General features: G+C 44.3%; 1 protein-coding gene across 2 annotated transcripts in view; it reads left to right on the top strand.

The window, feature by feature from the left end:
* RCOR1 (REST corepressor 1) overlaps positions 1–24,689 on the top strand; it is a 136,102-nt gene that overhangs the window by 53,554 nt on the left and 57,859 nt on the right. For both annotated transcript variants that reach the window (XR_004373322.2, XM_032777404.2), the window contains exon 3: positions 18,531–18,614. Coding sequence is in view for 1 of the 2 variants with exons in the window: in XM_032777404.2 (XP_032633295.1) it covers positions 18,531–18,614 (84 nt within the window). In the remaining variant the exon portion in view is untranslated. The remainder of the gene's footprint in view (positions 1–18,530; positions 18,615–24,689) is intronic.

Consider the following 24,689-nt stretch of genomic DNA (forward strand, 5'->3'; position numbering starts at 1 on the left):
AGCAAAAGTTTAAGCAGATGTCATACAATAATGTATCATGGCATGGTTTTGTGGAAGATGGCTGCTGCATGGTGATGACAATATTACTGGATTTTCTGAATGCTATGATCTAAAATTCCTGGGTGCATTAAATTATGACCTAGTCCTGAAATGAGTTGTGTGTAGGTACAGCGGTCTGCCTGTGCAGAGGTCACTGCAGAATTAGGGCCAATTCTGTGCATGTATAAAATATAAACCTACATTTTCTGTGTATAAAGACCATTCACTTATAGTTGATCAAACAGCTGCTATGGCTGCACATTGGTGCCACCTACCTGCAGGAAAGAATGAGTGGACTCCTAAAGCAAAAAAATCAAGGCGATGCCTCAAAATGGTAACACTGTTAAAGCTGGATTTGACTGTGAGCAATTCAAGATACTTTTTTTTGTTTTGGGTTGGTTTTTTTATTTTTTTGCACTTTAATCAGCTTCCTCCAATTATTTAGTCTAAAAAAAAAAAAGAAGCATCTTGCATCAGATAATTAAAAAAACTAAATACATGAAATTCAGCCTAGATTTGGGTTGAACTTCTTCATTCTTAGTAATGGAATAGTGTCTCTCTTACTGAGCTCATTTTCCTTCAGCTCTTTTAATGTTCTTTATTTAGAAGTGCAAAATGACCTCCTTAACCCGTGCTGGATGATTACTCTGTAACTTAGTAACTTTTAAAGCAATATTTTCGCACACTCTTAATGGTTATTACATCAACCTCTGAGTTTGTAGTACAGCACCTTCATTTACTCCTGTGATGTAGGGTGCTGCTTTTATATATAGCACTCTAAATAGTAGCTTCTGTTTCATGGGTGGATACAAATTTGCCCTCAGCACTTTATTTGCATATAGATTATAGTGCCAATCAGGTGTAACTATGTATAGGAAGAGCTAACTGCTGCTTAATTTATAACCTTTTTAATTAAAAGTCCCCTGACTTACAGGTTTTTGCTCTAGAAATGTTCTGCTGCATTTAACACTACTACAGTATGTACAAAACTACTTCATCAAGATACTAGCTATTAAATCTAGGCAGACCTGCTGAAATAGAAATGAAAGGGGATCACAAGCATAATCTGCTGACCAAGGAGAAGTCACATGCACAAAAAAGCAGATGTGTAGCAGGGCACTGCTTTGAATTTCATTGGATCATTGCCTGAGACAGTTAACACTGGCAAGAGGAAAAGAGGATGGGGAAACTTTTTTTTTCTCTCCTGTTTTAATTGTTCTCAAAATGGTTTGAATTCTTTTGCATCAGCACAACTTTTGTTAAAGCTAATTCTTGTTGAAATGCAGTACCACTTTGAAGTCAGTAATGCTGATTTAACTGGGCAATAACATTGAGTTTTTTTTAAATGGTCTCTTTTGAAATGATTGGAGCCAAGACTGACTTTTTCTATTGTATATCATGGGTGTAGACAAGTTTGTGTGTGTATATGGAGGAGGGAGTTGCCCAGCCAAAAATGTAAGGATTTCATTAATAAATTAAGAAAATGCCGGGTTTGGAACAGAAGCATGTTTATATCACTTTATTTAAAAAGTAGCTATATTTTAGTGGAGGTATGAAACTACTCATGAAAGCAATATTTAACAGGTTTTATTTCATTTAACTCTAGTCCCCAATAAAAAGTCTATACCCCTATTATCATAAAACATCAAACCATTAATTACTGCCAGATCCGACAGAGGCTCAGTAAATGCTGTTGCTAGTTATTCAGTAGTCTTGAGTGTTGGACTCTCACCATCAATACTTGGGGGATTTCAGTTTTTTGTACTGCACATAAACTTAAGTAATTCAACAAAGTTCAGTGGTGGTGCTGAAAGCCTTTCATGTTGTTCTCTAACAATAGATGCTGTGTGACCTCCGTGTCTGCAGAATTCCAGTACTTTAGGGAACAGTGACATTTGTTAACTCCAGACTTGGTTATATCTAGGCTGGTAGCAAGGTGCTTTTCTGACTTGTGCCACTGCAGGTAAACTCCATAGCTCTCTGCACAGCAGTGACCTCCACAGGAGGCCAAAAAAATAGAGGGCTGGATCACCCTTGTAGCGGTTAAGCCCACAGGACATGTTAAGGGAGAAGGAAACTTGGAGGATCGGCTTGGCAGAAATCCTCCCCAGTCGTTACAGACAGTGGTGGGGTGTGTCTTGGAGTACCTGCAGGTGGCTGGGACCAGCTGCATAATATGGCTAGTAAGCATTCATTCTTCTCTTCCTCCACCAACTACTGTAGCTGTTTCAAGTCCTGCCCTTGTTTGGGTCAGGGGTGGAAGGGTATTTCTGTTCTGTAGATGAAGCTTCATTGGAAAGCTGTAATAGAGCTCTAAGCTGTTTTATCCTTTCCAGGTAGCATCTGGGTGTGTGTGTGTGTATACATTTCCCCTCCCTGTATACTTGCATAGATCCTCGACTGCACAACCCTGGTGGTGTGGGGCAGAAAGGAGGGGCACTGATGCAGAAGATGAGCTTTTTGCATATGGATCATGGAGACATAACCCAAAGTGACTAGAATGCATTGTTACACTGCCTCTAGAACACACAGTTGCTAATATTTTTCTCAGTCCTTGAGTGAACTCTAACAAGGAATCGATGATTCAACTCATCTCGTATCACTTGGTGTCAACTTAGATGTATTCATGTTGATTAGAATCTGCTGGAGAACTCAATATTCTATCTCACGCTGCATACACCTGACTCCAGTGACAGCAGAATTAGCATTTTCTTAACAAAATAAGAAATTGCGGTATCTGCTGGAGAACTCTTATTTAAAATCTAATATTGTGTATGTGATTAGCTAACCTGTGTGTTTGGTATGGGGTACTTTTTAATAGCAGCCATACGTTGCTCACTTAGTTTCTGCAAAGCATCTTGATTACATTTAAGGGCCTGATCATGCTGTCCGCTAAGTAAATGGCAAAACTCCCATTGACTTCAATGGGAGAAGGACTGGACCTTATATTCATTAGTATGTAGGTTTCTTGGGATGAAACTCAGTGTAAGGCAGAAGGCTAATGAAAAAGTCCTTCACATTGTTGAAGGCATAGTGTTGCTCAATAGATTCTACCCTGAAGAGGCTCCCACGCTTGGTGAGATCAATAGGGCCAGGACTGAGAAGCTCCGCTGCACTGCTTTGTAAAAACTCCTTGTACCCCAGTGGGGAGTGTGGCATGACCAAGGGCCAACTGGGGATCCCCTCGCTTCTGCACTATATGTACATAGAGACGCATACATCTTGTGGAGTGGGTATGATGTTTCTTCAGGGATGGGGGGAAATTATTCATCCCCCTTCACCCCCGTTACCTCCTCCGAACCTTCTGCACCAAGCCTGGTTATTCAGGTCTGGGGAGTGCTTTTTCCGGAAGGGTTTAAGCAGGGGGGAGAAGAGGGCCAACACCTTTCTGTCTAGCTCTTTAGTATCCAAATGAAAACTGGCCAACTGTACATCTGGTGGCCCCAGAAGAGTTACATATGGGGATGAGTCTGCCCTGTTGTCACCTCACAGCAGGGAAATAATACAAACCTGAAGGACTGAATGGGCCATTATCCAGTGTTGTTGTTGTAGCCGGGTCAGTCCCAGAATATTGGAGACTAAGTGGGTGAGGCAATATCTTTTATTGGACCAAGGTCTATTGGTGAGAGAAACAAGCTTTCGAACTGCACAGGGTTCCTCTTCAGGACTGGGAAGCTGTATAAGCTTGAAAGCTTGTCTCTCTCACCAACAGAAGTTTGTCCAATAAAACATATTGCCTCATCCACCTTGTCTCTCTGAATGGGCCAAGACAGTTTACAGTTAGTTTTCTGGTGTGTCTGGTGTAAAGAATGGTTCCTTCCCCAGCACCCAGACCACCCCCCACCACCCCCAAACCCCAACACACCTTCACTGGAACCCCCCAGTCCCCACGAGCCTTGTGCATCCAGAATCCGCCCCAACCTAGACCCCCCCGCTAAGCTACCTCGCCCAGATTGTCCCACACAGAATCCTCTCACCCCACACCTGGAACGCCCCCCCACCCACCCACTGACCCTTCCACATGATCTTGCCTTTTGAGCCTACCAGGCACAGAGGGACAGGGTTTCAGGCCTTGTGCTATGTCTAGGTCGGATGCAGCCTCGCCATTGAGTCCGTGTCCTGGGGGTGGGGTGGGGCTGCGGGGTGATCTTCCACCTTCATGCAGCCAGTGGCCTATGCTCCCTACCGCCATGCTGGAGCCTCTGTATCTATTTATTGACAAATAAAACTTGCGGAATTTAAAAATTTTTTGGTGCAGAATGCCGTCAGGAGTAGCTCGTGCTTTGCATCTTCAAACTGCACTGCTGTCTTGTATGCCATGAGTACTGATAGCAGTGAGCTAGTGGAGACAGAAAGGGAAGCCTGACCACACCTGAACTAGGAACAAACAAGAACACAAGGAAAAGCAAAGGCAAAAAATGGAAACAGCCAGCATAAACTAATAAACAGCTTGCTTTGTTCCAATGATATAGCTGCCTCACCCAGAAAGCTGTGCCACTGCTGAGAATCTACAGTAGGGCTGCATTGCTCCGTTGGGAATAGATGGTGATTTATGACTCTTCGGAGTGGTGGTGTTTGGGACTATGCCGGGGTGGCTGGATGCAGTAGCAGGCCTTTCTGCTGCAGCTAGAGGAGGGATTCTGGCTCCTACTTGCCTCAAGCTCAGCAGTGGTGGTAGGCAGAGGGGAGGGCAACAGGGTGCAAAGGCCCTGATATGAACAATGCTTGGGAGAAGGGCAAGCAAGGGCTCTTCTCTTCCCCCTCTGTAAACACTAGGCATCTACAGTGGTATCCCCAGGAACTGAAATTAGGGGGCGTGTTTGAATTTATGGGGTGTGTGTGTGTGTCAGGGCCGATGATAGATAGATCAAAGAAATATGAATAAAGTAAATGTTTTGTTAGGATAAGGCAAATTTAACATAAGGATGATGCAAGTTGCACCAAAACACACACAGGTCTAGATTTCTAAAAAAATAAATAAATAAAATAAAATAAAAATTTTTTAATCTATTTCATTTAAATTGACTTTTGAAAAGTAAGCCATCATGGGATAAGAGAGAAGTCCTCTCATGGATCAGTAAGTGGTTAAAAGATGGGAAATAATGGGTAGGAATAAATTCACTGTTCAGAATGGAGAGAGAGAAATAGTGGTATCTCTGAGGGAGGGGTTGGTACTGGGACCATTACTGTTCGAGATATTCATAAATGATCTGGAAAATTGGTAAACAGTGAGGTGGCAAAATTTTGAGATGATACAAAACTATTCAAGATAGTTAAATCCCATGATGGAGTCTGAATTAGCTGTTAATACTCAAGAAAGAGATCTTGGAGTTATTGTGGATAATTCTCTGAAAACATCCACTCTATGTGCAGCGGCAGTTAAAAAAGCAAACGATGTTGGGAATCATTAAGAAAGGGATAGATAATAAGACAGAAAATATCATATAATATTTAAATCCATGGTATGTGCACACCTTGAATACTGTGTGCAGATCTGGTCACCCCATCCCAAAAATGATATATTGGAATTGGAAAAGGTACAGAGATGGGTAACTAAAATGATTAGGGGTATGAAACAGGAGGAGAGATTAAAATGACTGGGAATTTTCAGCGTAGAAAAGAGACAACTAAGAGAGGATACAATAGAGGTCTATAAAATCTTGACTGGTGTGAAGAAAGTGAATAAGGAAATGTTTAATTCTTCACATAACCCAAGAACTAGCTGTCGCCCAATGAAATTAATAGACAGCAGGTTTTAAAAAAACAAAAGGAGGTATTTCTTCACACAACATAAAGTCAACCCGTGGAACTCTTTGCCAGGGGATGCTGTGAAGACCAAAACTATAACAGGATTTTAAAAAAAAACTAGATAAATTCCTGGAGAATAGGTCCATTAGTGGCTATTAGTCAGGATGGGGAGAGGTGCAACACCAGACTCTGAATGTCCCTAGCCTGTTTGCCAGAAGCTGGGAATGGGCAACGGGGATGGATCACTTGATTCCCTGTTCTGTTCATTCCCTCTGAAGCACCTGGCCTTGACCACTGTTGAAGACAGGATACTGCGCTATATGGACCATTAGTCTGACCCAGTATGACCATTCTTATGTAAAAATTAATTATAATAAAAATGTTTATTACAAAAACTCCCCAACTAATGACCTCTCAAGATAGCAATGATGCGCGATAATAACCTTGGCAAATAATGCATTTAAAAATCTTGGCCTACTAGGAAACGTATTTGTTTCCATTCCCAGTCACAAATCTAGCATTCTGGAGCAAAGTCACTAAAATATAGTCCAACAAACAAATGTTTATTTAATGTACCCCTCACTTTTCCCTCCACTGCACCCTACTCACCGGTGTTGTCCTTGATCAGTGGAGACTCAGGGTTCAGAGGTGCTGTCACGTGAATACACGTCCCAGGTGGGGAGCAAGAAGGCACCTTGCTGGTTCCTCCAGCTGCTCACTGTTCGCTCTGGCCACTGCTATTCGTTGTGCCACCATTCACTCCACCACTCTGTTGCCAATGGCCCTGCACAGTCACCTTCTGCTGCCGCTGTAATCTCTGCGAGTTGGTCTCTTGAGGTTCCACCCAGCTCTCAGTGATCAGGGCCGGCTTTAGGCCGATTCACCCGATTCCTGGGAATCGGGCCCCGCGCCTAAGAGGGCCCCGCGCTTTAGGGGCTTTTTGAATTTTTTTTACTTACATGGGCTGCTGTCTGCTCTGGGGTCTTCCATGGCCCCGCTCCCCTGACCAAAGTGCCGGCGGGAATACGGCTGCCCCGCAGCCCCACTCTCTCAGCTGGAGCTCTGACCAGAGCACCACAAGCCCCGCGGCCCCGCTTTCCTGGCTGGAGCTCTGGCTGGAGCTCCGGCACGAGCGCGACAAGCCCCGTGGCCCCGGCTGGAGCTCCGGCCCGAGCGCAACAAGCCCCGCGGTCCCGGCTGGAGCTCCGGGCCCTTTAAATAGCCCCCAGATCCCTGGGGTAGCGGGGGGCTCTGGGTGTTATTTAAAGGGCCAGGGCTCCAGCTGGCTCTGCTGCACCCCCCTGCCCTGCCCGCACCAGCCCCGCCCCCACTGCCTGCAGCCAGCTCTGCACCCCCTGCCCACAGCCAGCCCCTACCAAACCCCCTGCCTTGTCTCCAGCCAATCCCTGCTGCACCCCCCTGCCTGAAGCCAGCCAGTCCCATACTCCTGTCCCCAACCCTGCCAACCCCTGCTACACCCCCCTGTGGCCCTGCCTAAAGCCAGCCTGCCCCACACTCCCCTGTTTCCAGCCAGCCCCGCACCCCTTGCCCTGCCTGCAGCCAGACCCTACCTCCAGTCAGCCCCTGCCCTCCCGATACCAGACCCACTATGTCCACTGCTGCACCTGCACAACGTTCCCAGGCCAGTAACCTGCACACCTGTCAATGGAGGGAGCAGGAGAAGGCAGCAGGGACCCACACATGTGCACACCCCCAGGGAGTGGCGGGGACCCACACATGTGAAATGGCAGTCATAATAACCAATCAACAGCATATATGATGGAATGTACATCATATACAATTTTTATTATTTATATACTTATAGAAAGTAAATAATACATGGAAGAAACGGAAGGCTTTTTTTTACACGTTTTTCTTTTTAAGTCATCCCTGCCAGGGCCCAGCCGAAAGTGTTCGAATTGGGTCCCACACTTCCTAAAGCTGGCCCTGTCAGTGATTTCAGCTGAGCTCTCAGTGGGGGAACCTCGCTGCTAGTGCAGTGTGGGCCGTCTCTCTTCCACAGAAACACTGTCTCCACAGCAGGTCTAAACACTTAGTCTTTTGTTCTGTTAAGTGACCACTGCAGCTGAAACCACTGATAATCAGGTCTGTTTATGGACCCTAATCAGCTCTGTTTTTAAACAGTGGAGAGGGACAGGTCCCCACCCTCTCTCTTGATGCCCTCAATCAGTGCAAACTAAGTACAGTTCTACTGCCCTTTACTCATACAATAAGAATGTTTCATGTTTCCACCTGCATTCAAGTGATTTGTAACTCAACCACAGCCAAAATCTATCACTTGGTCAACACAGCTCTGTTTGCTGGATACCTAGGTATATTAGGTGTGAATGTAAATACAATCTGGTCCTGAAGACTTCCCCTCCGTCACCCCCCCCCCGCCCCAGCTCATCACTAGCTGTCAGGGAGAGCTCATTTAAACTTTGCTTACAAACCATCATTTGAAGTGATTAGGTTGGCCAACATCACCGAAATGAATGCACTGACGTCATAAGAAACAACAGCTAGTCTATGTTCATACTTTTCAAATCTATTCTACTTTTTCAGATACACGTATTTTATCATACACTGTAATATGCTTTTAAAGTGTGTATTAATGTTTCAATTTCAATTCAAATTTCCAAACAGTCACTAAATTGGTATGTAACTAGTTCACAAAACTGGGAGGTGGGGAGTGTTGGGGGAAATTCAGGGGGATGTAGGGAAATCACTGGGAATTCAGCAACTGTGATAGAGACTCACTCTTAAGTAGTGATGTATTGCTTTGTCAGCATTTAAATAGGACTGAAAATGCAGGCCCCAGTCTCGTAACAGAACGTCAGCACTTCCGCGTTTGCTATTGTCAAAACACAGCTTGAAACAGTTTAACTGAAACTGGTTAAAAACCCATTGATTAAAAATTAGTCTGCGAACCCTTGTGTGGACACTTGTATATCTATTTAAAACTGATTATATTGGTTTAGCTTGCACATTTAAACTTACAGATTTCAACTGCTATAAACCAAATGTAAATCAGTGTAAGAGTGTCAACACAAAAAGCTGCACAAGTGTCCTAAAAACAGCTTTAATTAAAGGGATGATTTTTAATGAAACTTCATGTGCCAGGGTTAGCTCTTTGGCGGAATAGCCTGTCAAAGCACTGAATTAGGTGCAAGGAGGGGCTTAGTTTCCCTCCAACATGAGTGGGTTGTAGGGCTCGCCTGTGCACAGAAATGTACCAAAGTAACAATTCCAAAATAGTTATTCTAGATTGTGCCCACATGGGGGTTATATTGAAATAACTGTTCTGGAATAATTATTTGTGCATTCCAAGCATAGACAAGTGCTTGAACTGCTCTTAGCTGTGTCACTTGTTATAGTGGAGTTTGAGGTGGATGGGAGAGGAAATGGGGGATGATTGGGGTGGCGGGGAGGCTTTTATTCCTGTGTTCTCCTCTCTCTTGTTTAAGGCTGCTGGACAGGCTGGGTCCTGGTAGGAGATGTCATTCATAGTCCCATTTCTCAGGGCAATATCTAGGGGTCAGAGGCGAGTGGTACCTGACGTAAGGGAATAATAGAAATGTGGGACTGGAAGGGAACTTGATAGATCATCTAGTCCAGTCCCCTGCACTGAGGCTGGGCTAAGTATTACATAGACCAGTGATACTCAGTTAGATCTACTTTCAGGCTGACCTGACAATTTTATGACAAGAGGCGGCCGTTTGCGCAGAATGCTGACAAAATAATAACCCCTTCAGCTGCCAATAAATAAAGACCTTGATTACAACATAAGTGTTTGGGTTTCTATCTTTTTAACAAAGTTTATAAATCAACATTATTACCTGGGTTTGTGGCAATCACTAATGGGAGAGGTGGCATCAACGATCTCTGGCAAGCTTTGTGAAGAGTGGTTTGTAGGAGGTCAGGGCAAGGCATATGCACGGGTGAAGATGCTCATCTGTCAAGCAATTGTGGTGTTTTTAAAAAAAATAATTTTCATGGTAGAAAACCCAGATTCGCAGTGGTACGTTGATACGAACATTGTTAAAAGATAGATGGCTGGATTCTGGTTCTTAGTCAGCATACTGAGTCCAGAAATCGCTAAGTCTCACTTCTCTGAATTTTGCTTTCAAGACATCTGTGCTCTGGAACCTTACAGTTTCTAATTGAGAAGCACCCTCATCAATTGAATCAAGAATGTTCTTTGTTTCGGAAGGGCAGAGTCTGTTGGCAGAGACAACAAACAAGGAAAAACACATCCTTTGGAATTGTAAACTTTTCAATCAGATTGTTTAGGAATTCTTGCATCGTTTTCAGCGAAGTTTCATCTGTAGTTTCACAGGAAATGTAGGAAAGTACAACATCTTTCCTGATAAGTCTGTCTGAGGGCTTGGCTACACTTGCAAGTTACAGCGCTGGTGACGGGGTTACAGCGCTGCAAATGACCAGGTGTCCACACTTACAGAGTTCAGCCAGCGCTGCAACTCCCTTCCTGCAGCGCTGGCTGTACAACTGGTCTGCTATGGGTGTAGCGAATCCAGCACTGCTCATCAGGTGTGGACACTCGCCAGCGCTGTTATTGGCCTCCAGGGTATTAGGAGGTATCCCACAATTCCTGTATACAACAAACCGGAAGGTACTCCCCGGAGCTACTTATCTAAAAAACAAACACAGCTGCTCTTTGCTGCAGCGAGCGAGCGAGCCGAGGCTTTGGAATGTTCACAGCTGTTTGCTTGAGGAGACAAACAGCACGGCGGTGGGGGGAAGGGAGGGAGTTCTGTCGGAGAAGCTGCTTATCTGTCTGAAGCTTTTTACCATTTAAGAGTGATTGAGAGAGGGGTGGGGAAATGGCCAGAATTTGCAAGGCAGGGAGCTGTCAAACAGTGTCTGTCCAAAAAATCCACTCTCTCTTGTCTCACGCAAGCTCCCTGTCACACTCAATCCACCCTGCCTTTTGAAAACAACGTTGCAGCACTTGAACGCTGGGATGCTGCCCACAATGCACAACTCCAACAGCGCTGGCAAATGGCTGCAAATGTGGCCAACGCGCAACATGGCCCCTAACAGCTTGTATGACCACAGTTGAACTACCAGCGCTGCAAAAATGTAAGTGTAGCCATGCCCGAAAAGATTCAAGATTCCTCTCGAAAGGCGCACACCTTTTTCAAACCCATCACATGTCATATAACAAGTGCTAAGGGTTAATGTTTTCTTTAGCTGTAAGGGTTAACAAGGGACCAACACACCTGACCAGAGGACCAATCCAGGAGAACAAGATCTTTTCAAACCTCAAGGAGGGAACCTTCTGGGTTGTGTTTTTGTTCTGTGTTCTCTCGCTAATGAGAGTGATTTCTATCTCCAGGCTTTGCTATCTCTGTTCCAAGTGTAAGTACAAAAGGTAGAAGACAATAGGTTTGTTTTTTTGGTATTTATATGTGTGTAGTTTGCTGGAATGTTTAAAATTTGTATTTCCTTTTTGAATAAGGTTGTTTGTTCCATTTTTCTTTTACGCAGTTGAACCCTGTAGTCACGCTGATACAGAGATATGTTTATGTGTGTTTTCTTTTTTATATAAAGCTTTCCTCTTTAAGCCTGTTGAGTTTTCTTGGGTAGGCTAAGGAACGAAGGGAAGAGAATATCTCTTTGTGTTAGATTTTACGGAGGCGTGAATCTGGTCAGCTCAGTGGAAGAAGGGGGGGGCGGGGGGAAGGTAATTGTCCGCGTCTGTTTTGTAATTCAAGGAGTTTAAATCGTAATCTTCCAGGATAACCCACGGAGGTGAAGCCGGGAGGAGTAAAGAGAAGAAAAAAGGGGAGGGGGGTTATTTCCTTTGTGTAAGACCTCAGGGCTTCTGAGTCTTGGGGTCCCCCAGAGAAGGTTTTGGGAGACCAGAGGGAGCCAAGCCCTGGAATCCTTGGCTGGTGGCAGCGATATCAGATCTAAGCTGGTAATTAAGCTTAGAGGGTTCATGCTAGCTTCTCAGTTAATGAACGCTAAGGTTCAAATCTGAGTAGGAAGCTACGACAATCACCAATACTGCTTGCCCAGCCTTGGAACGACAATTTAGGGGAACTGATGTGACCAGTAATATCACACAGATTGACAGAGGGGAAATAATTCATAAATTCCAGGAACTCTTAAACCTTGTTTGTCTTGTGGTTTTGAAAGAAAGTCTGAAGTGCACAAAACCTCACTAACGCACAGACCTGCTACTTAACCAATGAACATCATTGTGCTGCAACAGGTCACTCACTGTATTTGGCTGAAACATACTGTAAAGAACTTTAAAAAAACTGCTGTTGCTAGCTAAAAGTTGAGCATATGTAGTTCACTAATCTCGTCAGAATACCCATTGTTGTTTTTTCAAATCCCCAGACAACTTACTTTACAGGACAGTCTGGTGAATGATGCAGTGAAGTGTATTTAATGAAGGTTGTAACTCTGCCAAGTGTGAAGCAAAGTCCTTCTCTTTTTTTCCTATCATGGAGGGACCTCCGTTTGTAACAAGCAAGTTTATTTTCTGCAGATATAAAGCATTTTTTCCCAAAAAATCCATTTACCTTTTCAAAAATGATCTCTCCTGTGGTGTAGGTTTCTAATGGTATTAAACATAAAAATTCCTCCTTGAAAATTTCACCATCATAAAATCTAACAAATAGTAATAGCCGGGCAGTGTCACTTAAATCGCTTGATGTATCCACTGCCAGAGACATGCATTTGGTGGTGTTTTTGTTTTTTAGATTGGACAGCAGTGCTGATAAACAGTCATCGTAAACTACCTCCAATCTCTGTGCTGCCATGGAATCAGATGAGAACTTGCTTCACATGGTTCACAATATCATCTTTGTTTTTATCTCCAGCAAAAAGCTCCTCCAGTATTTCTGATGTGCACTTGTTCACAAGCTCAGCATCCAGGAAAGGCTTTCTCTTTTTAGCTAGCTCCAACAGTATCTGAAGAGAAGCAGCTGTTACTTTGTCCTGCACAGTCACTGATATTGTGAGGAGACATTTGAAGTGTGATACGAAGACTTCAGATTTTCAATTTTGTCACGTCTTGTAACACTGCCAGGAAATGGCCATATTGAGTGTTACTGTGCTTTGATTCAAAGTGGCACTTCGCACTACTGACTTTACAGACGGATATAGTGGTTTGGCATGTTAAACACAAAAGTGTTGCGTTTAAATCAGGTGGTGTAATAAAAAAAAAAAAATCCACTCTGCAGCTTGAGTGAAAAGCTTGGTTTTTTTGCTGTTGATTTTGCAACATTCACTTACATTGGCGTTCATTTTTGGCTCCATTACCATCACTGATGAAAAAATAGGCAATGTCCTAGCTCAGTCGTAGCCAGTGCTATCGTAAGAACTTAAGATCCAGCAGTAAGTTACTTACTAAGGAAGTAATAGGCAAATGATAGGCTATGCATCACTGTTCATGAATATAATTATAAACATTTTTTTAAGGTGAGTTGATTGGCAACGCAGGAAGCCTTGGCGGGCCAGCTATTGAGTATCTAGACCATTCTTGACAGGTATCTGTCTAACCTGGTCTTAAAAACCTCCAATGACAGAGATCCCACAACTTTCCTAGGTAATTTGTTCCAGTGCTTAATTACCCAGGCAATTCGGAAGTTTTTCCCCTAATGTCCAACCTAAATCGCTCTTGCTGCAATTTAAGCCCATTATTTCTTGTCCTTTGCTCAGTGGCTAAGAAGAACAATTTATCACCCTTCTCTTTTCAAGTATGTAAAAGGTTGTTATAGACTCTCTTCTCAAGACTAAACAAACCCAGTTTATTCAATCTTGCCTCATAGGTCATGCTTTCTAGACTTTTAATCATTTTGGTTGCTCTCCTCTGGACTTTCTCCAATATGTTCACATCTTTCCTGAAGCGTGGCACCCGAAACTGGACTCAGTACTCCTCTTGAGACCTTGTCAATGCTGAATAGGGTAGAAGAATTACTTCTCATGTTTTGCTTGCAACACTCTTAATACACCCCAGAATGATGTTTGTGTTTTTTTAACAGTATTATATTGTTGAATCCTATTTAGTTTGTGATCCACTATAGCCCACAGATCCTGTTCTGCAGTACTCTTTCCAAAGCAATCATTTCTCATTTTGTATTTGTGCAATTGATTGTCTGTTCCTAAGCAGAGTACTTGCATTTGTTCTTACTGAATTTCATCCTGTTTATTTCAGACTATTTCTCCAGTTTCTCAAGATCATTTTGAATTTTAACCCTGTTCTTCAAATCACTTGCAATCCCTTCCAGCTTGGTATCTTCTGCAAACTTTAAGTGTACTCTCTACACCATTATCCAAATGATTCATGAAGATATTAACTAGAACCAGAGGCTGGACGGATCCCTGTGAGACCCCTCTCGTTATGCCCTTCTAGCTTATTTGCGAACCATAGCTAACTGTCTTCTGAGTGTGCTTTTCTAATCAGTTGCGCACCCACCTTATTGTAGATGTGTCTAGGCCAAAGATTTTCAGATTTTTTTTGAGCTGAGCCCCCCTTTGAATTAGTTTTTGGTTGCACCTCCCCCAACACACAAAAATAGACACAATACCTGCCCCTCCTCCCTCGGATTTTGAGGGTGTGGGAGGACGTGTGGGAAGGTCTCTGGGGGCAGAGCCAGCACTGGGCATGGAGGCTGCCAGAAGCAGAAATCGGTGTGACTGTGGCAGGTGGTGCCATTGAGCCAAACTGGGTGGCCTGTTGAGGTCAATTGGAGGCGGCACTCCTTCCTCAAGCCCTGCCCCAGGCTGGCCTGAGCCCCACGCGTTCCTCCATGCCCCCCGGGGTGCTGAGCCCCACAATTTGAAAACCTCTAGTCGAGGCTATATTTGGGAATGCGGTGGCAGCTACACTCAGTGTTAGAGAGGGCAGGGACTCCCCCATGTGTAAACCAATATCTTGGGGCCCCTTATACCTCTGTTGGGGGCAGGGCTGTCTTAATCCGTCTCTCCACCTTCGCCATGTGTTAGCAAGGATACTAAATGTGCAGGGAAAGGGGATGAGAGCAGCCACTAAGATGAGCAATGGGTGTGATGGTGGTAACATTGGAGTTGGAGCAGTCTCAGAGCAGTATGGGGGGAAATCTGAGACATTGGAGAGAATATTAGGGGTTGGAAGGCTGTGGAAAGAAGGGGGTCAAACAGGACGTCATCTGTCCCGCTCAAAAACCCACATTCATGCACCCCATGTCTGTCTCACTCCTTCAAAAGTATCCCCACCGTTCTGCACCTTTCCCCAGCTCTTTGGTCTGTGGTCCCCATCCTGATGCCTGCCTCTGTGTGGGGAGGAGGGGGGAACCAAGCTGTGCTGGACAGGCAGAGAGGGGGGAGATGAGAGGGTGACACCGATGCAGGGAAGAGGTTTAACATACAGTGTGTTCTGTGGGTGGGATAATCCTTGTCAAGGCGCCAGGTGCAAGGAAGGAAGAGAGCTGGGCTACGGGTATGTGTGTATGTATGGTACCGAAGTCTTTTCCTTGTGTTCCCCCCCCCCCCGCCCAAAAAGCCCCCAATTGTTGTTAATTCAGAATTAGGCCTAGTCCAGTGGTTTTCAACTTTTTTTCCCCTCATATGTGGACCCCTAAAAAATTTCACATGGAGATGCAGAACCCTTTGGAAATCTTAGACCTAGTCTGCAGAGCCCCATCCATGGAGCACAGTTGAAAATCACTGTTCTGTGGTAATGACAACCTTTCATGGACCAGTTACACACAGTCCACAGATCCCAAGGGGTCTGCTACCAGAAAACCGCTGGCCCAGTCTAGGCTTAATATATAGGTCAACCTAGCTGCATCATCTGGGCTGTGAAAAATTTAATGTCCTGTGTGATGTATTTAGGTCAACCTACCCTCACTGTAGACGCAGGTAGGTTGACAGAATAATTCTCCCGTTGACCTAGTTACCAGCTCTTGGAGAGGTGGATTACCTTCGTTATTGAAGGGAAAATCCCTTTCATTGATAGGAAGTGTCTGTATTACAACGGCATAGCTGCAATGCTGTAATTGTGCTGCTACAGCTGCTGTAGGGTAAGGTAGCGCCTTTGTGCCCTTCCATAATGTGCAGAGTGGCTAAATTTAATCTCTGAAAACCAGTAAATAAGAGTTCCTGGTTTTCAGAGGTTTTACATTTAGCTGCTCTTCACATTTTGGAGGGGCACGAGGCACTGCTGGGCAGCCCTTAACTCTGTTAACAACGTTCTTTTGGGCATTTAAGTAACTGACTCCTGAATCCTAACTGACAAAATATAGCCTAGTACATCTTTTGGGGTGTAGCCGACTGTCACTGCTTAAAGTAAATCTTAATTGGAGTCTCTCACTAGTTCTTGTGCATTTATTTGTGTATCCACAAATGGTGTGAGGTTCTCTTTTAGATATAACCTCTTATAGGGGTAGCTTTTTGGTTTTTTTTTCTTTTTTCCCCTCCTGTTCTGATACTTCTGTAGCAGGCTGAAGAATGGGAGAATAGAAGTGAGATGAATAATGCAGTGGAGCAGTATTCTACAAGTGAATGGCATCGGGGTTACCTATTTTTTACTTTCTCACAACTGCATAATCTTGATTTGTCAGGGACAAATGAGAGGGTGAGGCTTAATCCTGACTGTTTCAAGATTATAGCAGGTTTTGTTCAAAGTCCAGTTATTGTCGTTCTAAATTAAGATGTTTTTATAGTCTCTATAGAACATCCCGTCTCCACCCTGTCATTCTCCTCCAGAGAATGTTGGCTTCTCTTTTCGGCCCCTCTCCCCCCAACATTCTGCCTAATGTAGAAAATCTCGAAAATGTGTACTGCTCACAAAATTCCAAGGCAGTGTGTTCTGCATACTTGGAGTTTGAATGTGACTCAAAAGATGCAGTTGCCAGTTTTCTTAATACTAGAGAAAAAGGTCATTAATTTCTCAGCATCTTCGTGGCAGAACAGAGAGAAAATAAACTTTCTTGCGTTAGTGTGCTGAGGTGTAGAGATGATGCAAATTTCAGCATCCAGACAATTGGGAGTAAAAATAATCGGTATCTCTGCTTTGAATTAGAGGTTAATAACATGCCAGTTTCTAAAATGGTGGTATTGGGATTTAAACTGTTACCTGAAAACATAACTTAGGTTTGTTGTCTAATGCCAAGTTAAGGAGAGGCAATGTTAAAAATCAACGCAGCCTGAGTGGTCAAAACATTAAAGTTCACTGCATGCACCCACCAAATGTTTTGATGTAGCCTGAAGAACATGTACTTACCAGCACCAAGCTTCAAAAGACCATAAATCTCTGTCTTTGCTGCAAATGAGTTATAAAAGTCAATCCTGTTCTGACTTCACATGTGTAGTACCTTGGGGTACAGTCTCTGTTCACTGCTTCTCATCGCTAAAGGTATGTCTACGTGGCAAAAAAGACACACAGCAGCGAGTCTGAGCCTGGGTCTACAGACTCAGGCTTGTGGGGGCTCGCACTGCAGGGCTAAAAATAGCAGTGTAGATGTTCCTGCCCAGGCTCTGAAACCCAGTGACAGGGGTGTGGGTCATCTCAGAGCCTGAGCTGTAGCCCAAGTGGAAACATCTACACTGCTATTTTTAGCCCCACAGCGTGAGCCCAAGTCTGTAGAGCTGGGCTCTGAGACACTGATGCAGGATGCGGTTCAGTGCAGAAGTACCCTAAGAATTTCTTCTTCTGAACTTTGGTCCTGTTGTGTTTATATATTATTAATCAGATCAGGGCAGGGTATGTGTCATTCTGTATGTGAAGCACTGTAGATCTTTAGCACTCCATAGATATTTTGCAGTAGGAATAATAATACCCAGTACTCCACTGATAACTAAATATGAAAGTTTTTCTCTTAACGTGGTGCTGCCAGTACTAGTAATGGATTTACCTACACATGCTGACTCAACAGAGAAAGGCTTTTTGTTCTGCTCTCTCCATTTTTGGTGTGTCTGCTTCTGATAACTCTCTCTTCTAATATCTTTACTGTACCAGGCTAATGATATAAGGAATTGAACAGCAGACTATCAAAAAAAATTGCTGTACACAGACTTGCATTGGTTTCAAAAAGAGCAACTCACACAGCAAGAGATCAGGAACCATACATGCATGTGGCTTTGAATTGAAGATTTTAATGCATTATGCTGGGCAGCTCTTTATGGTGATGTAACAGACCCATTTTCCTGTTTAGAGTAACTGGACAAACAAAGGCCCAGATTCTAATCCTAATAACCGCAACATAACTGAGATTTGAATCTGGTCCACTGTGTATGAAATGTCAGCGTGGAAATACACTTAGTTGGAACTGGAGGATGTCTTGAGATAATTAACAGGGATTTGCAAAAAATCCCAGAACATTCTTCATTCCATGTGCCTGTCCTGATGTCCTGACATAACTACACAAGGGAGTGACCACGGCATTCAGGATTTTGTATCCATAGCATCCGGTTCTTGCTCCTCCCCTTCATTTAACAAAAGGCAGAAGAGAAATAATCAAGTATGTTGATGGAGGAATGTTAATTCCTGCACGAAAGAGGGTGAATATACTTCCTCTGTCACAATGTATTAAGAGTGATGTATAGAAGAGACAAATAGAGGCCTCTGATCTAAAGGGGGAGAGGGAGGAAGGCTTTTAACCTTGTTAGATTAACTAAAAGCTGGGCGATAAGTCTCTCTTGTACCCAGTTTGTTTCAGTACTAGCTGGCGATAAGATTCTTGAATTCTGTTTTTAACTTTGCTGTATATCTGTTTTTTCTTAAGCCAAACTTGCAAGGCGCTGTCAGGAGAGAGAGAACCTTGGGATGCTGGTCTGGTCACCTAATCAAAATCTGTCCGAGGCAAAATGTAAGTCTGTTTTGAATGCCTATTTTTGTTTAAGTGGTTTATTTTTAAGAAAGTGAAGATACCTTTTGCAGCAGAGAGTGGTTACTCAATGTGGTTTTCTCAGTGTGCTTCAAAATGAATTTGGGAATTAAAAGTGCCACACACAGGGTTTCATTCCTTGCTGAACAGCTGCCAAGAACCACCATATCCATTGGGGAGGAGGAAAGACCTCTTATGATTTCCTTCATTGGTATGAATTTTTGAGGCTCTTGATCAGCAAGCTGCTGTGATCTTCCAGTCATGTGTTGTAGAAGGCAGCAGAAATAAAGTTTCTGAGGCCAGAAGGAGAGGCATTTGTGGGGGAGGGAGGGAAGAAATCGTGGCCAAACTGAAAAAAAAAACGCAAAAAAACCCAAACCCTCAATAACCTCATACCTGGAACTCAAGTTTAAAATGTGGGAACAATTAGAGTATCTTTGATTTCCATGTGAGAGCAAATTGTAAACTGAATGTGTCCCTGGGAACAGGTTTCCAAAGGCCATTAACTCATGGCGGAACTAGTGATAGAAATGTCTAATTGGGGTTCACTTCCTGAAGAATTACAGTGTCTTTAACATTGCTAGCATTTAAATGGTAACTCTCTTTAATAAAGTGGAGGGGGGTTATTTTGTTTTAATTTAACTTTATGCTGTGACCTGAGCACAAGATGAGCAAGGAACTGAAGATGCTGCTCCCAGCTCTGATACCGATTCCCTCTGTGGTCTTGGTCAAATCGCTTGACCTTTGTTTTCACTGGCTTCATAGGGGTGATACTCCTCACAAGGCAGTTGTGAGGGTTTGCTGAAGACTAAGAGTACGTCCAGACAACCCGCCGTGGGTAGTGATCGATTTTTCGGGGATCAATATATTGTGTCTCATCTAGACGCGATATATCGATTCCTGAACACGCTCCCATCGACTCCGGAACTCCTGTGGAGCGAGCGGCGGTAGCGGAGTCAACACGGGGAGCTGCGGACGTCGATCCCGTGCCATGAGGACCTGACATAAATCAATCTAAGATACTTCGACTTCAGCTACGCTATTCACGTAGCTGAAGGTGCGTATCTTAGATCAATACCCCCCCAGTGTAGACCAGCCCTAAGAGTGCTAAAGGAGGCAGTATAGGTAATCTAGTGTATAAGGTATCAGACTGATATCCTGCGTGGCCTGAGTTCTGCTGGGTGACTTTTCTGCAGTGGAGCGTTCACTTACTCTCTTGCAGTCTGCCTATCTGTAAAAGGTTGATGATGCTTTGAAATCTACAGATGAAAAGTGCCATATAAGTGTGACTTCTTCCTCCTCCCGTAGTGGTGGGGTCAGACTGCCAGTTAGTGGACTTTGTATTCCTATTTGTGTGCATTGTATAAAATCTCTGGAGAGGAGAGAGTGCTTCCTTCTTTTGTATATGTGTCTTGTGAGGAGTTTGCAGATGGAAACAAATGTGCTATTTCTTTCTGGGCCACCCTCCAAAATTTGGTAGTCTGCAAAATTGCGAAAGATTGCAAATACCTGGCTTCAGATGTGGGGATTGATTTTTAGCTTGGCAATTTTTAGCCCCTTGCTTATAGGAATTGGATTTTTTTTTTTTGGTCTAGGGGTGGTGAGCATAAGTGTAGTTGGGGGTGGCTGTATGTTACCAGCTGTGAAAAGTTATAGCCACTGATACTATTGGATATAATGCATGTGAATTACCCCTGAAGGGAATGACAGACTCTGCTCCAAAGATGCAAGGTTGTGGACAATGAGCATCTAGGAACTTTCATGCGTATGAAATTTGAAAGAAGAACTTTGTCTGTGTCTGACCATACAGCAATTTTACTATACTGACTTCCGGGACAACATGCCATGATTTACAGCAGTACAAAATCTGAACGGGCCCCGTGTTGTTCCTGCTCCTCTCCTCCTTTCAGAGAGTTTACAGTGTTGGAGCGTGGTTCCTTGTACCAATCTCCCATACTGTGGGGAGACCGCCCCCCCCACTAAGGACTTTACTGCAGCAGGTCTTTATAGAAATTTCTTTTTATTGTAGAGCTATTTGATGTGGAGGGGAGTTATGGCTGAAAAATCAGGGCTGTGAGAATGGCTTAGACACTCCTTTAGCACCTGTGCAGTACCAGCTTGGCTCATGCTCCAGGGCCTCAGCCCATACCTGCTGTTACACACAATCTTACTTCTGGAGGTTTTTCTTTACTTTCAGGGTCAAGGCTTAGTGGGAAGAGCAAGGTAAGCACAATAAACAGCAGTTAGCATATATCCTTGTCCTAGTGAGTATAGCAGTACTCTGAAATGGAGGCAGATGCTGAAAGATTCCATGAAGATTTCAGTAGTTTGAATTGAGTAAGGGCTTGTCTAAACAACAGGAAAAACTGTTGGGTGACCAGGTTACAGTCATTGTCCCTTGATGTAGTCTTGTCTTGTGGTGTAATGGTGTATCTTAACTGTGGTATAGACTTGTTTGTCCAAGGCTTTAGCACAGGTCAGTTAAAACATAGTTGTGCCATGTATGCTTGAAGATGGAACAGTGTTTTTAGCCATGCTGAAGGAATATGCTGAGGTGGTGGATATTGTAGTGGCTTTGGCCCTGTCTGCTATTTACTGGCATATTGGTTATTTTCATCCCTTGGCTTGTTAGCCACGTTCATGGGAGTCAATAACATCTCTGATCCTTTCACCCTCCTCCACACACTCTGAACTGAGTGCTGTCAATAAGGGGTTATAGGTGTGCTCCTGCCCCTCCCCCCCCCCCCCCCAAAAAAAAAAAAAAGCCTGTTTGTTACAGAGTGTCACTGAGGTGATTGTACCCACTGGCAGTTTCATGAACAAAGACTGAACAATAAAATGTTGTATGCTCTGGTAGAGTAGAGCAAGAACAAAATCCCTCCAGTCTGCCCTAGGTCAGCCCCCAACTGTCTCTTAAAATAGCTGTGCTCGTGTCTGCCCAGTCAGTCCATTCCTCTGTGCTATGTAGCCCATCCACACCTGCTACAAAACCTTGCTCTCGCACTCTTAGACCTTTTAAGAGATTTCTCCAAAGAATTGCTTCAACTTCAGGAAACTGCTCTGGCCTGCACTGAGAGAGCCGTTAATGGAGGCAAAACTGGGAGATTAGATCTCACTGGAGAGAGGCAGGGCTGAGCAAGGCAGAGGAAGAGCTAAGTAAAGTGAAGGAACTAATCTGTTCAGCGGATGGGAGCTGAGTTGGGGAATGGTGAAAGTTTGTTTTTTAATGATTTTTTTTAATGGCCTAGAGCAGCGGTCCCCAAATTGTGGGGCGCACCCCTCCTAGGGGGCATGCAGCAGGATCCAGGCCAGCCCCCACAGGGGCCGGGAGGGGGGGGCATTTAGTTGGAGCCCAGCTCTGCTCCCAGTTGCAGCCCAACCCTGTCTCCAGCTCCGCCTTCAGCCCAAGCTCCTCTGCTGAGCCCACTGTGCAGTAATGGAGGAGAGATTCCATTAACGGTAAGGGGGTGTGGGGCGTGCGACAGGAAGAGATTGTGCATCCCTGGCCTAGAGCAGTCTCTCAGTACATAAAGCCAGGCTGGCATTGTGAACACAGCTTTTACTGTAAATAGTTTATCAGGCCCTGTACCAATCGGAAAGCTCTATGAACCAACATTTCTAATCTTCATAGAAAGTCTGGTTGGCATGGGGCCAGCAGGCTCCCTACGTGGCACCGCGTGGCTCCCCAGAAGTGGCAACATGTCCCTGTTCCTCCTGGGCAAAGAAATGGTCATCAGGGGGTTCAGATTGTGGGAGGGGGCTCGGGAGGGGGCCGAGTAGTGCTCTACTCGGGTAGCTTCCTGCAAGCAGTGGCCTGTTCTGGCGCTCCTAGGTGGTGGTGCAGCAGACGGCTCCACAGGTGCCGCCTGAGGTGAGTGAACTGGATCCCACACCCTGTGCCCCAACCCCCCTCCCCGAGTCCCCTCCCACACCCAAACACCCTCCCTCTTAGTTAACCGGCATTTTTCACTTACTGGCACGCCTCATTCCCTCACAGTGCTGGATAAAACAACTTTTACTGTAAAACAGCATTGCCAAGTACTTCACTGGGCTTTACCATAACACTGGGCTAGTTTGAAAATGAGGAAGCATCGTTGGCTTGTTCCAGGAGCCTCCGAGGATGCCTGACTATCAAGTAGTCGGGGTAATGACATGATCCTGGTGATCGTCTTCATGGGCATGTAGTTTAAATGTGACCCACAAAGTGAGAAGCTGCCTTTGCTGCTACTTTACTATTTACAGCAACTGTCTCCAAAGTCCATCCTACCTTCTTCATTGCCATACAAATCTGTGGGGGGTTTTGTTCATTTTTTTTTTTTTTTAAACTATTAAAATATAGAAGAACTTTTCCACCTTCCCTTGTTTGGCTGTTCTTGTCAAGAGCTCTTGAGAATGCGAATAGTGGATCCCATGAAGCTGTAATCTCTAGGTTAACTAAAATGGAAAGAAATTCACAGCTCAGGGCTCCATGGGCATTACCAGCACAACAGCGTTCTTATAATCGTGGTGGCATCTGACCTGGTTACACAATGTGACTGAGCTGCATCCACACAGCAGCTTTTTTCTTTTATGTGCCCCTGCCCCCCCCCCCCCCCGGGCAACTATTGACATGCGCCTGCACCTTCTTCTCTGCCTAAGTGCATTTGCTTTGGTAAATACTGGGAAAACCTGGATGCTGTCTCATTGTTTCGTTGGGGGGAATAGAGTGCCTGTCAGATGTGCCTGCAGAGGAGAACCAGCAGTACTTGGAGCCATGCGCACTAGAGTATCGTAATGCGCAGAAGGCTGTGAGGAGGTTGGGCTGGCCAAACTAGTTACATAAGCACTATTTTGCGGTCCTGTCGACATGCAAAACAAGTGTGGTGAATTGGCCCTGGGAAGACAGCTATGTGCCAGCCTAGGCCTCTGGTGGGGAAAGAAATGTTTGGTTGCCGTTGTTACTAAGTATTAACCATGTGCGGACTGATCATAGTGTTTAGAGCTAACATGCTTTTAGCTCATTACAAACTCCATTAGCAATATTTAGAGACTGATGCTAAGAAATGGCCTCCTCTGGCCATGCAGTTGGGTGGGGGAGAGCTGTAACTTGGTTTACGGCTTTTGTGACCTTACTGTTCAGACTTTTGGGAGAGGTAGCTGAGGACCTCTAGCAAACAGAGGGTGAAGACAGCCTGGAAAGATTAACTATTATTATTATGATGTATCATGAACCGTTGTGTTAGGTGCTGTACAGACACAGAACAAAAGGACTGTATCCTATTTCAGAGAAACTAGCACTTTGTTGAGAAAATCCTCCTGGCATCCTCTAGCCTTTGAGTAAAGCCTGAACTGTCACCACGTAGGTCACCTTTAAACGGCCAAGGTCCTTATATTTGACCATTTTGAAGGGCTAAGCATTGCAAAGAACATATAGGTATGATCATGCTTCTCTTAATGTTAAGGGGACATGGCAGGGTAGCATAGAATTTGATGCATCATCAATTTAAAATTGCCTTAATCTGAATTTTTTTAACCTAAAATGCATGACAAAGATTAGAGGAGGAGAAAAGACCTGTCCTTTTTTCAGGGTACTGAGTGCATTTGACAGCCCTGTGTATAATTGGTTTCACTGTTTTCTCTGCAAGATTGTGGCTTGGCTATGTAAAGGCATCCAACCTCATGGATGTACACTTATGTCCTTGCAAAGCCACACTGAAATCAACACGGTTCTGTAGAGACGTGGCCCTCTTAACAAGACCAGGCCATGGGCGGCTCCCATTTTCCTTTGGGGAGGGTGGGGGTGTCTGCAGTACAGCATAGAAAAGTGGTTATAAAACACAAAGGCAGGGAGTTTCTGGGGTAGGTGGCACTTCTGACTCAGAACTTTGCTTTTCTAATTAGAAGGCTTCAAGTTGACAGTGTTCCTTTAAATTGATGGAATTAATACTTCCAAGATTACCTGAGAAGGCTTTTTAAAAACATTAGATTTGTGCCGTTTTATGGCTGCCTCATGAGGGATAGAGATGACCTGAGAGATTGTTGTTTTTCTCTTTTTGCTTTTTTTTTTTTTTTTTTTTT

Source organism: Chelonoidis abingdonii, chromosome 4 (assembly GCF_003597395.2).
Source record: "Chelonoidis abingdonii isolate Lonesome George chromosome 4, CheloAbing_2.0, whole genome shotgun sequence".
Classification (NCBI taxonomy): Eukaryota; Metazoa; Chordata; order Testudines; family Testudinidae; genus Chelonoidis; species Chelonoidis abingdonii.